General features: G+C 36.7%; 1 protein-coding gene and 1 long non-coding RNA gene across 3 annotated transcripts in view; both read left to right on the top strand.

Annotated features, from left to right (window-relative positions):
• The first annotated feature begins 3,506 nt into the window (after positions 1-3,506).
• Positions 3,507-12,408, top strand: part of PHYHIPL (phytanoyl-CoA 2-hydroxylase interacting protein like) — an 88,684-nt gene continuing 79,782 nt past the window's right edge. The window contains exon 1 of one of the 2 annotated variants that reach the window (XM_059170212.1): positions 3,507-4,005. In XM_059170212.1, coding sequence (XP_059026195.1) covers positions 3,900-4,005 — 106 coding nt within the window. In that variant the 5' untranslated portion in view covers positions 3,507-3,899. Of the gene's footprint in view, positions 4,006-9,578; positions 9,896-12,408 lie in introns of those variants that run through there. The other variant, XM_059170213.1, reaches the window with a different exon arrangement.
• Positions 9,019-9,896, top strand: LOC131828947 (uncharacterized). Its single transcript, XR_009352623.1, has 2 exons — positions 9,019-9,088; positions 9,828-9,896. It is a non-coding gene; the product is annotated as an uncharacterized LOC131828947 (long non-coding RNA).

Here is a 12,408-nt window from a genome sequence, read left to right as displayed (position 1 = left end):
TACTTGGAAGCTCTGACACACATAGACACCCCTGTTCTTTTTGTCACCCCACAGGTCCTGAGACCACACTGTCCCCATGAGGACTTCACCCACCGCTTGGCCTCTGGAGCAACATCCCTCAGAGCAGCAAACTTCTAAAAGTTACAATTTTATCCTCTGCTGCTTTCTCACTTGCCAGGAGCCTGCCCCTAACCCTGCAATCTATCTTCCCAAATTGCCTTGGATTCACTTCTCTGCACATCCTACTTTCCAGAAAGTGGTCGGTTTTCTGTTCTTAGAATTGCTGCTCTCCCTTCTTCTCTCTCCTGTTGTTTGTAGCTGTACAGAGTGGTTTGATAACTATTTAGCTTAATTCCTGGGACCTGATGATACTTAGGTCTCTACTCCACCATCCTGCTCCTCCTCCTAGAATTTTCATTTTCTCTAAAATATATTTGGTCATCTTCATGAAATCTCACTCACTGAAATAAAGGGGAAGATAAAAATGTATTTTCAGTCTAATATAGGAACCTAGATTCAATCAATATTTTAATCAATATTTTATTTACCCTTTTAGAGTAAAGCCCATCTTTTTAGGTTAGATCCTTAGTCTTTGGGGTTTTTACCTTTTCCCCTACATATTATTTTACATGGTATTTGGGAATATCGGTAGAGGAGAGCTTCCATTACCTTGAAGCACTGAGACAAAGGGTCACTGGATTTGAATGGAATGTCTTTTGCCTCCTCTGATTTCTGTGGTGATATCTCTTGTATGCCTAATTTCTTCTGGCCTTTCACTTGAAGTTGCTGGCTCGAGAAACTCATGGCCTATATTTTTTCAGTTTGGTCAGGGCCTGGTAGACATCTCTAAGACTGACGTCTTTTTTTTTTTTTTTTTAAATACTTTAGACATCCCTAGTCTAGAAAGTCCATTCTGCAGTTTTTGCTAGAATATTATCTTGCATTTTAGAATCAGCTTTCACAGCAGGCTGACTAGATCTCAACTCAACTACTTCCTGAGTATACAGGAACTTTTAGCAGTTCTGGAAAGTAAATTCCTGCCCGTCCTCTGGCTATGATGCTTTGTTCAAGGTTACTTGAATGTGGTCCCCCTCAGCCTGGCCAGGTGATATCATCCCAAAGATCTAAGAACTAGGACAGAAATTTCTCTGTCCTTGAGTTTTCCCATACCTATCTGGATATTTTGAAAGCTACAATCCCTCATCTCACATCCTCAATGTACAAGTGAGTAAAAACATTCCTCGTTGTCATTCCTTAGCTCTTCTACTTCTTTTCCATTATTCTCTGAACCAAAAAGAATAGAATTTTCCCTACTTTACCTATCTCATAGCCATCATCTTCCTCATACCAATCTCTGGCTTAAGCCTTTATTGTGGATTGGGATAGCTTGTCTTCACTGTGGGATAAACTAGATTGTTTTGACCACTAGGCCTAGCCTTGGTATGTTAAGCCATAAACAAATCTATATTTTATCTTTTGACAATGCATTGATTTGAATCCTAACAATTTATTTGAAAAGATATCCTATGCTGAATGTCAAAAGTGAAATATTAACTCTTAATTTAATTATATAATAATCTAAATCCTTAGCAGAAAGATGCTTTGGATTGAATAGGTCTTATACCCAAAGTCACATTAATATTTTTTAAAACATTATCCCTTTTTCCTATTATACAAATATTCTGGCCTACAAATCTGATCATGCTAACTTCCCCTTTAGAGCCCTCCCATAATTTCCTGTTCCTTTTAAATAATTTTTTAAAGGCTTTCCTGACTAACCAGACAAGGTTAGAACCCCTGTGTTTGCTTCACAAGTTTCTATGATTCCTCTTTCATAACACTCACCATAATTTTCCTTTTCCAATGTTTGTATTTCCTAATAGATTTGAACGCAAAATTTCCAACATCTAGCATATTGTTCAAGGACATAGCAAAAATATTTGTGTGAGTTATAGCTTTACTTATACATATGAATTATATTTCTCACCTGTAAATCAATAAATTTGTAATCTACAGAGTTCCTTTTGAAATTTGTAAATGTGATACTACTCTGAAAGACCAAACTACTGTGGCTCAGCTGACAATATCAATTTCTGTTTCTCCAAAGCCAGGTTTTTAGAACACAGGAAATTCACCAATAAGTGCCATCTTGTCATATTTCTTGACAAGTGATAATTTATCCTTTCCCTGGGGACACCCCCTACCTTGCCACAAGAATTCTCTCAAACTATAAGAAGGAGATCCATCTTCATTAATACCTAAGTTGATAATGAGGGTATTTTACTTTAAGATACCCAATTATCTTCCACAGATTTTTATCAACTTGCAGTTGTGCCAAGTTTCCTCACAGGCTTATTTTACCTTAAGCTGGTCGTTCTGTTTTATGAGGCTTCAATTAACTAGACTTAGTCATGTTATGGCTAGAAGGATGTGACTAGAAAGGGTAGCATACAGCAATCTGTATGTAAATTGTTACTTTATTGGATAACATTTATGTTTGAAATTGGAAAATCAATAAAAAGGAACTTTAATTTCCAGCAAGCATATACACTAAAAAAGGAAGAGACTGGGGCAGGCACTCTTCTGATTCTAAGATAGCAACACGACTAAAAACTATTCCAAAGACTCAAATGGCAAGAGAGGTCAACAGGCTGTGACCTATATCTACTTTATTTTAAAAACATTTTCACCACCACTAAGTGCATTGCAGAATACTAACTGCCATTAAAAAGAATGGGCAGACAAATTTAAGGTACGTTGAGAAAGTAGATTTTCCATTAAAAAAGGATCTTTCCATACCCATGAAGTCAGGTACTGTTCCCCACCCCCCCTTCACTGGAGCCCCAAACAATGCCCCACAGAGTAAACATTTAATACTTTTTTTGTTAAAGGTAGGAAGGAAGGAAGAAAAGAAAGGAAGGAAGGAAGGGTGGATGGACTGATCGATCGATCTAGCTTGACTGAAGGCTGAAAGATTAGTGGTTGTCAGTCCGAAGCATTCGAGCTGCTTTTCCAGCAGGCTGGCATCTCCTCATTCCCTCACCTTTCTGGCAGTTCTGAATTCCCATGTTTGCCCCTCCTTCGGGCTGACCAAAATTGTGTCCATAAACCTTGACACTCCTCAGTTAATCCCCTCATCTCTCACAGAGACGCAGCTGTTTCTGAGAAATGCCCGGCGGAGCAAACACGGGCCTGGAGGGGAGTAGCTCTAGACCTCGAGTGGGAAGGCAACCCGGGAGCTCCGGAACAAGGATACAAAGGATCTGGACCCATATTTTTCCAGTCCTTCATAAAAACCAATCTGCTTCTTCTCACCTCCCCGTGCAGACTCCCCAGAGCCAACCTGGGTGCAACTGACCCTGTGAATAGGGGAAGGACAAGAAACCACCCTCACCAGAAAAGAGGGCGAAGCCAGCACACCATACCCCACAGCAGCCCGCCGTTTCCCGGCGCTCGCCGCCCGACACTCCGCGCTGGGGTTGCGGTGGCTGAGGCGTGAGGGCAGCAGGGGGCGCGTGCGCGTGGAAGGGCGGGGAAGGAGGAGCGCCGCGCGCCAGCAGGTGGGCGCGTCCTTTCGCGCGCGTGCGCGCGCCGGGCCTTTTCCCTCACGTTCCCCGCGCTACGCGTCCCCTCCCCGCTGGGAGCGCGCGCCTCCCGCTCTCGCGTCGGGTCCCCTCTCGGTCTCTCCGAGCCTCACACTCCCCGCGGCTCCTGCCTCGGCCGTCCCCTCGGCCTCGGCTCTCTAGCCCGGAGGCTCAGCCTCGGCCCCTCGGAGCCGCCTCCCAGGCCTCCTCCCCCTTCTTCCGCCACTTCCTACCCTTTCCCGCCCTTCTCTCCCACCCCGTCCACCCGGAGAGCCTGAATACGAAGCAGGCGGGTTTGAGAAGGGAGTTGGAAAAATGGAGGTGCCGCGCCTGGATCATACCCTCAACAGCCCCACCAGCCCCTGTGAGGAGGTGATCAAAAACCTCAGCCTGGAGGCCATTCAGCTGTGCGACCGGGACGGTAAGAGCGACGGGGGCTGTAAGGAAAGGGGCCGAGCCCGCGGCCAGTCGCCACGGCCGCCCCGACTCTGCCCACCCTGCTCGCCGGGGCATCAGGGTCTTTTGTTGTCCCCCCTTCCAAATAAATACAGGTGGGCTCCTCTCCGCTCATCCGCCCTCCCCTCAGACGCTAGAAACAAAAGGACCCCGGGGCTCGCTCGTTGGCGCGGAAAGTCGCGTTAGTATCTGGCCGCGGCGCCCCTGGGCGTCCTCGCCCGCCTGGTCCCGCTCAGAGGAGCTGCCCGGGCGAGGGCGCCGTTCCCGCCTGCCGCTTCTGCCCGGGACGAGGCGTTTCCGATCGTGCCGCAGTCCGGGGCTCCAGGGTCTGTCTACCCGAACCAAAGGGGAAATGCCCTCTGGGTGCTTTTAGTACCCCCTTCTTTTCCCTCTCCACCCGCACACGCTAGTTAGCATTCTCAGCCCAGAAACTTATCATTTCCTTTTTTAAACCTTCCCTCTTTAGACCCCCCAAATTCATTAGTCTTTTAATGCTCTCAAATGGGGGGGGTGACGGTTTTTCAGTGAAGGGGCGCCGGGGGTGGTGGGGAAAGAGTGCGTTTCAGCACCAAGGACAGCCACAAGCTTCGCGGCTTGGGGCTGTGATTCAGAAACTGCCAAAAATCGGTAAAGAAGTGGCCTAATATATCTGCTGTGGTACAGAATATGTGGCGAGTTCTCACCATTGTATCTTGATATTATATAGCTTATTCTATTGGTAAAGTTGGCAGTCTCCTAAAGAAGGAAGTGATCGAACACAGGTTTGAGCGTTAAAGAGATAAGCTAGTACTGTGTGCAATATGGGCAGCTTGTAGTGCTTCTGGGTTATATGGAGTAGTTCAAGAGTCGGTGCTATTTCAGTGATGTAGAATAAAACTTCATTTGTAAAAGAGTCTCTGATTAATAGTTGATTGGCCAAATAATTGTAAAATTGAACATCTGACAAAGGAAAAACAATTTACTTGTTGTCAAGATGAGTCTGAACACTTTGGACTATTAATGGAATCAGTGATTAACAGTGTATAGAGACGATGATTTAAAAATATTTTTTAACCAAGGTTATGTAGAAATACTAGTGTGCTCACAATAAGGTCAAAAAATTTATCAGTATGTTACCCAAATAGGGAGCAGAGGTCTTGTTTCTAAAGTCATTCAAATAACTTGATTAGGTGTTGCTGTATAGTATAGTTTAGGTTAACTGAACACTGAATTTGTGTTTATTAATAACACAGAATAATTGACCTTTGACACAGAATAATTGACCTTTGAAGCCAAAGCCACTGTAAAGGAAAAGGTATAGTATTGATAAATAAATACTCTTGCAAAAGCTGTTTATAATTCCTTTATCCTTAGGTCACCATAGTATTAGGTACACATATTTATAGCATCTTAAAAAAGTAATCATTTTGATAGTCCATATATAAATTGGCATTATTAAACTATAGAGATTATTTTTAATATACCACATATGAAATTTTATGGGTTTTAGTTTATGCTTTTGTGAGATGACTTTTTCTGGTGTTACCATTATAAATGTTTTGATTTTCCTATATTGGTTTGACAGAAAACCAAGAATCTAGTAAAAGTAGATTTCATTTTCATTTACTTTAGTGATTTATCAAAAGCTTATTACTGTAGTTATTGGAAATAATTGCAATTCATTATTACTCCTCAGAACCCCATAATCTTAATACTGAAAATTGCGTTTACCACATTTTCAAAGATACCAGGGGAAATAAAGTTGCTTTTTTTTTTTTTTATGAAGTTTACAGAATTAACGGTAACAAAAACTAGTGCTTCATTTGTGTGGTTTCTTCTCGTAGAGTAGTAGCTATTTTATTTTGGTAATATTTTTTAGTTGTTTCACTTCACATTATGAATCCTGCAAAGTGAACAAATTATGTAACATTTAATAGGGGGGTGCTGGCACTTAGCAGTATCCATGAAAATAAGTTATTTGCAGACTTCTAATGATTCAACATCGATTAATAGGGTTTCATTTTATAAAATACATCAACAAATACAAAGAGCTAACTTTTCTATTAAAAATATTAGAAATTAGGAATAGCTTGTATAAAGATTTTATTAAATGTCTAACTTTTTATTTTGTGACTCTACATGTCAATTCCAGAATTAGTTTTTATTTTTTTTGCCGAACAATTTAAAAATGTTGCATTGAGTTTGTCAGACCTTATTTATCATAATCTTATATTGAGAAATACTCAGCTAGGTATTATGTACTCCCTTCACTTCCTCTCAGTCTCAGTATTTTCTTTCTGTTTATGTAACAGAAAGATTAAGACGTGGCAGAAGATCTGTTATATGCTCAAGTACATAAAAAGTGCTAAATTTTCATAATTTTATGGTCATAGAAATACATTTATTTTGTTTGCTCTTTACTGTATTCTACCATTAATCTGGTATTGGAAAAAAATGAGCACAAATTTCTTGGAAGTAGATAGAATGGGAAATAAAATACTACTGTTAAATATATGTTTCTCTCCACTTAAAGATGTTTTTAATTTTATAATGTTTCATATATTTCATCAATTAAGAGTTGTAGCTGCTGGTAAACTGTATGCCTCTCTTATGTTTCCTTGGCTTTTGTATGTTTTTTCTTCCACTTGTTATTTTCTTATAAATTAATCCATTTACATAATTAGCAATAATTCACAATGTTTCCTTTTTTAATAGTTTCTCCAAATATTTAACAGTTGGAAGAATTTGGAATAGAATCCAAGTGGTCACACAATTGGATTTTTTAATTAATTAAGAGGGTTCTTCTACACAGATGTTGTTTCATGTGTACTTTTATCCTTGGCATGTGTGCTTTAGTTGCCAGTTTATGGTCTCTGCCTACCTGTCACTTGTTCAAAATGAGGATTCTGGATAAACTTCTACTAGGAAACCTCTGAATGTGTGCTATAGATCTAGTACTTTCTGTAATCTCTTTTCAAGTAGGAGAGTGTTTCTGTTCCTCCTTCTCTGCTGTGTTGAAGTATCCTCAAGTTGCATATATGATCTATTTTAACTGTAGATTTTCCAAGGAAGTTGAAGGAAAAAAATAATTAATTGCTGATTGGGAAGCATTGATAATATGGGAATCCATTTCCAGTTTGTTTCTTCACATAGATACTTCAGACTGTAAATAACTTGTGACAATACAGAACAGTACCCAATCCCACACACAGCATTCTACATTACTTCTTCTCATTTTTCTTAAAATCATATATATATAGAGAGAGGAGAGTGAGAGAGGTACACACACGTGTGTGTGTGTGTGTGTGTGTGTGTCTGTGTATGTATTTATATATATATAAAATAACTCAAAGTTTTCCTTGCTGAAAGGGAAAGATTTATGTATATGTTGTTTTACATTTGCATCCAAGTCCTCTGCACTCTTTTATAATAGCAAGGAAGAAAATACAAAATTAATTTGTTGTATAGCACTTAAATCCACCCTAAGGCTTCCTACATTTAACAAGTATTATTTCCATGATCATTTTATGACTGCCTAGATATGGTTTATGGAGTTTATGATATTATTCAGCAAGGGAATACATTTTAAGGAAATTGCATAGAGACCTGACAGATTTCCGTGTCTTTGTGTCTAACAATAGTTTTATGAAGAAAAAGAAAAAAATGTTTTCTCTTTTTTACATATTTAAAAAAAGATAAATGCCTTTTAATTTTGACTTTATCGTATCAACTTAAATTAGAAATCAGTTATGACTTTTTTATGCCTATTGATATATGAGTTAAACAAATTTTAACTTTGGAAATACAACACAGAAATGCTTACTAGTTAGCACAGTGCTGTATTAGATAATCCTTAACGATATTTTTCTGAAGCAGATATCTAGGAAGAGTACCCATAACTGTTACCTTTAATAGTATAAGAACACAGTAGTCATTGCTCCGTCTCACTGACATTCATATGATAGTGGCAATAGCATTTTAGAATCAGACACCTCTGACAGAATATTGGCTCTTGATAGATTCATTACATTAAGCAAGTTACTTAACCTGTCTTTAGTTTTAAGCTTTCTTATGCAAAATGGGCATAATGTCAATCCTGTAGGATTTTTAAAATAATTACATGGAGTATTTTCTCTCATTTCTTATAATTCTTGACACAAAATGATTATTATTGTAAATGGACTGTTTATAAGAATTATTATTGTAAATGGACTATTAGTCTCCACATAACATCTTGAGTGCAACTACTGGTTTTTCTGGGAGTTTTTTGGTCCAACGGTTAGATCTTCGTTTTTTATTTCAGTTGTGTTTTGTTTACTTAATAAAATCTTTTAATGTCACTGCGAATTCATGAGTAGACAATGGAAACTGTAAATTCTGAATTAATAAAATAGTTAACTTTAAAACCACAGTTACAGTACTCTATCCTTTACTTATATTTATCTATCCATCACTAATATCCTTGTCAGCCTTAATCCTAAAAGCTCTTTTCAGCTTCTACTTCAAACCTGCTGTTTGCTGCATTTCATGTGCTGTGTGACCTTGATAGCTGCTTTGGGTAGGTATTTGTATCAGAACCTTCTGTTCTTGATTTAACATTTTTTTCTTTATGATTTTTTTTTCCCCAAGGATAGATGTATACCCACGCATGTGACCTCTGGATTCATTTCTTTGACCCAGATAGGACAGTAGAGATGCTGTAAATTTTTACTTAGTGAGTATGGAACACAACAAAAATAAAAGAAAAACTAAAAGAAACAAACAAAAAGCTTTAAAGTCATCAGATTATGTTAAACCAATTCGTATTCTTGGTAAGGGTTCTAATTCATTTCCAGAGAAGATGAAGTTATTAGAGTGTAAGTCACATCAAAGGATATGTGACCAGACTCCCTCCAGTGGTAGAATAACTGATTTAAGTAGTAACACTGGCAACTTGCTTTGTTGCCTAGGTAAGCCAATCAGAAATTCACTCTGTAGAATATTATCTAGACAACTTCTAACTTACTTGGTTTCTCACTTCTGATATTCCCCCTCATTTAAGCCCAGTCTGGATCTTTCCTTAACTTTATGTGAGTATAGTTTACGGATTATTTTTATATATTATCTTGGACTTCAGTAATAGTAGCTGCTGTATCAGTAAGGATAATCCTTCCAGTTTCTGATTTCCTTCTCTGCCCCTAGTAAAAATGCATTTTAGTTTTTACTTACAGCATTTGTCTCTTTCGTGAGTTTATTTTCCACTTCTGTTAAATTTCTCTTTAACATTTTATTGCTATTATACAGTGGTTAAATTGTCTTTTTAAGCAGGCTCTATTTTATACACATACATTTGAGAAATAAAATCAGTATTTGTGGAAGACTTCTAGTAGAAATGTATAGAAGCATTGAAGAGTTTTTAACAGGAAAAAATAGATAGGCAGTATCAGCATGTTCTGTTTATGGAAAGATAGTGAGTGGCAAGGGTATAAAAGAAATCCAAAAATAATTATAAACTTTGTGATTGAATTTTCAAGCAATACGAAAAGTGATAAAGAGTAATTTTAGGATTTTAAGTCTGGGTAATCAGAAGTAAAGTAAAAAGAACATTTATATTAAGACATTTGGAATCTAACAGTAAGAGACTTCCTTGGAAACGGAAACATTTAGCAATTTATGTTCCGAGGAAAGGAGTTCTAGAATAATAAAGATAATTGTTCATAGAACTATATATTTCACTGGGAATACTAAACTAAGTGGAAAAGGGATGATTAGGGTTTGACTCCAGTTTTAGAGTGACTTCTGATCAGCTCTTTATCTCACCCCTTAAAGGAAAGAGTGATTACATGCTGGAGAAGGCCAACTTTGAACTCTAAAGATGAAATAAATCTACATTCCAGGTTTGTTAAAAAAGAAAAAAAAGGTAGACAAGATATCAGGATTTTGAAGTTACTCCATAGATATGGGTTGAACAAAAAGAATTATAACTCTGAATTTTATTGTAGTTTTTTTCGTGGTATTATAACTATTTGCACCAGGTTTGTAGTTCATTTTAAAAGGGTAGGGTGGCTCAGTGGGTTAAGGGTGGCTCAGTGGGTTAAAGCCTCTGCCTTTGGCTCAGGTTATGATCCCAGGATCCTGGGATCGAGCCCCACATCGGGCTCTCTGCTCAGTGGAGAGATCCTCTCTCTGTCTCTGCCTGCCTCTTTGCCTACTTGTCTGTCAAATAACTAAATAAAATCTTTAAAAAAAATTAACAAAAAAAATATATAAGGGTTTTTCTGTGGAGATTTTTGCCTATATGCTGTTTGTTATAGTGGTTGTGGCAACTAGTGTAAATAAATCTGACTTTTTGTTTTCTATAGCCTGTGGGAGTGTTGCTATCTAATAATAGTATGAAAAGTTTATAGCTTCTTTAGACATACGCTGTTAAAGACAAAGCACAAAAATTTTTTCAATATACTTACTTTGCTTTTCTTGAAAAACAGTATTTTGTTTTATCAACTTGAATGTTGGTGAATCTGTTAGTCTTTAAAATTTTAAAAGCTGATGATAAATGCAAACAAGAATGGCAGTTTTTTTGAAGTTTTGTTAAATAAATATTTTTTTCTGCTTCATTTTATCATTTTATTTTTTTTTATTGTGTTATGTTAGTCCCCACATAGCACATCATATATGCAAACAATGAATCATGGAACACTACATTAAGAATGGCAGCAGTTTTTTAATATTACTACATGATAGGTTATACCTATGGTATAGAAGAAGCATCAGCAAGTTACAGTCCTTGGGCCAAATTGAAAACCTACTGCCAGTTTTTCTAAGTAAAATTTTATTGGAACAGACCCATGCCCATTCATTTATATATTGTCTGTAGCTGCTTTTTTGCTACAAAGGATGAGTAGCTGTGACAGTAGACCATATGGACAGTAGACCATATAGCTTACAAACCTTAAAATATTTAATTATCTGGTCTTTTACAGGAAACATTTGCCAACTCCTAATGTAGAGGGATGAGAAAATAAATTAATCTTTATTAGTAAAGACTAATTAATCTTGAAAATACTAAAAGAAGAGTTTTTGAAAAAAATTGTATAATCATTCTCTTTTTATATAAAAACATTCTGTTTTTACTGGGGTTTTGAGATACTGCAGGTCAGGCAGACAGCTGTATAGAATTAGTCAGAGATGCCTTTGGGTCTAATGAGCAGTGAAAGAAACAAGCCCTGATTTTAAGTTAAAATCTAGTTTTCATGTAAATAACTTTAGAAAGAAATACTAGTTATGCATTAGCATTTCCAGGCACAGTTATAATTCTACCAATAGATAAGTTTTAAAGTGTAAAAGATGATGATGTGAACTTTGAGAAATATGGATAGTTGTACATATTACAACAATTTATGTATATATCATATTCTTCCTTGAAAAGAAAATTCTCATTGAAAAAGAGGTTTTTTTTTTTTTTTTTGGAGTCATGGTCTTATTCATCTTTCAAAAATATAATAAAATGAATTATTAGAAAAATGAAATTTAAAAGATCCTAAAAGATTCAACAAACATGAAAATCTCTATCAAATAAAGTTTCCAAATGCTTAATTCTAATTTTTATATTTATCTCATCAGAGCCTCATAAATAGTTTGTAGACCACACTTTGAATAAAACACTTTGATAAAGATAACCACACTTTGAATTTAATGACTGGAAGATAGTACCATTCTATTGTTCAATGATTAATTTTTAGTTACTAAACTTATTGAGTTTGGTTGTTTCCTTTTGTTCTTCTACTTGTATATAATTTTTTCTATTTATTTGTGAGTATTCTAGCTTTAGGGTCTGTGTTAACAACAGGAAAAAAATGAATGAATGTAACTTGAATCATAGCATTTAAAGGATTTTCTGGCATTTAGGGAGACAATAAATTTAAATAGATAAATAGAATAACGTGATAATATTATAAGAGAGTGAAGAAGAGAAAGTTAATCCTGTCTTGAATCTCTCAAGATAGCTTTACGGAGCAAGCAATATTATTTTCTGTCTATTAAAAGAAAAAAAAAAATTTGCCAGGAGAAGTGGGGTAAGGGCATTTCTGGTTGAGATAAGAGCATATATAAAGGCATGAAATCATGCATGTTCTAGCAATACATCGCATTTAGTATTGATGGAAAAAAGAAATGTTCCTTGTGGGAAAATAAGCTGAAAACTAGTTAGGGCTAAATAGCTTATGCCATGATTAGGAGTTTGGAATCTTGTTAGTAGATTTGAAACTTTCTAATTTTTAGAGAACCCTTTTTTTAAAAAACATATTGTAGAACTCTAACAAGTAAAATTAGCTTTTAATTAGTGTACATCTATTCTATAATTTCAAACTGAACAATATTTTTCAATAAAGTCCGTCAATGAGAATAGTGAGAA

This window comes from Mustela lutreola, chromosome 4 (genome assembly GCF_030435805.1).
Source record: "Mustela lutreola isolate mMusLut2 chromosome 4, mMusLut2.pri, whole genome shotgun sequence".
Lineage (NCBI taxonomy): Eukaryota > Metazoa > Chordata > Mammalia > Carnivora > Mustelidae > Mustela > Mustela lutreola.
This window is presented reverse-complemented; position numbering and strand designations above follow the sequence as displayed.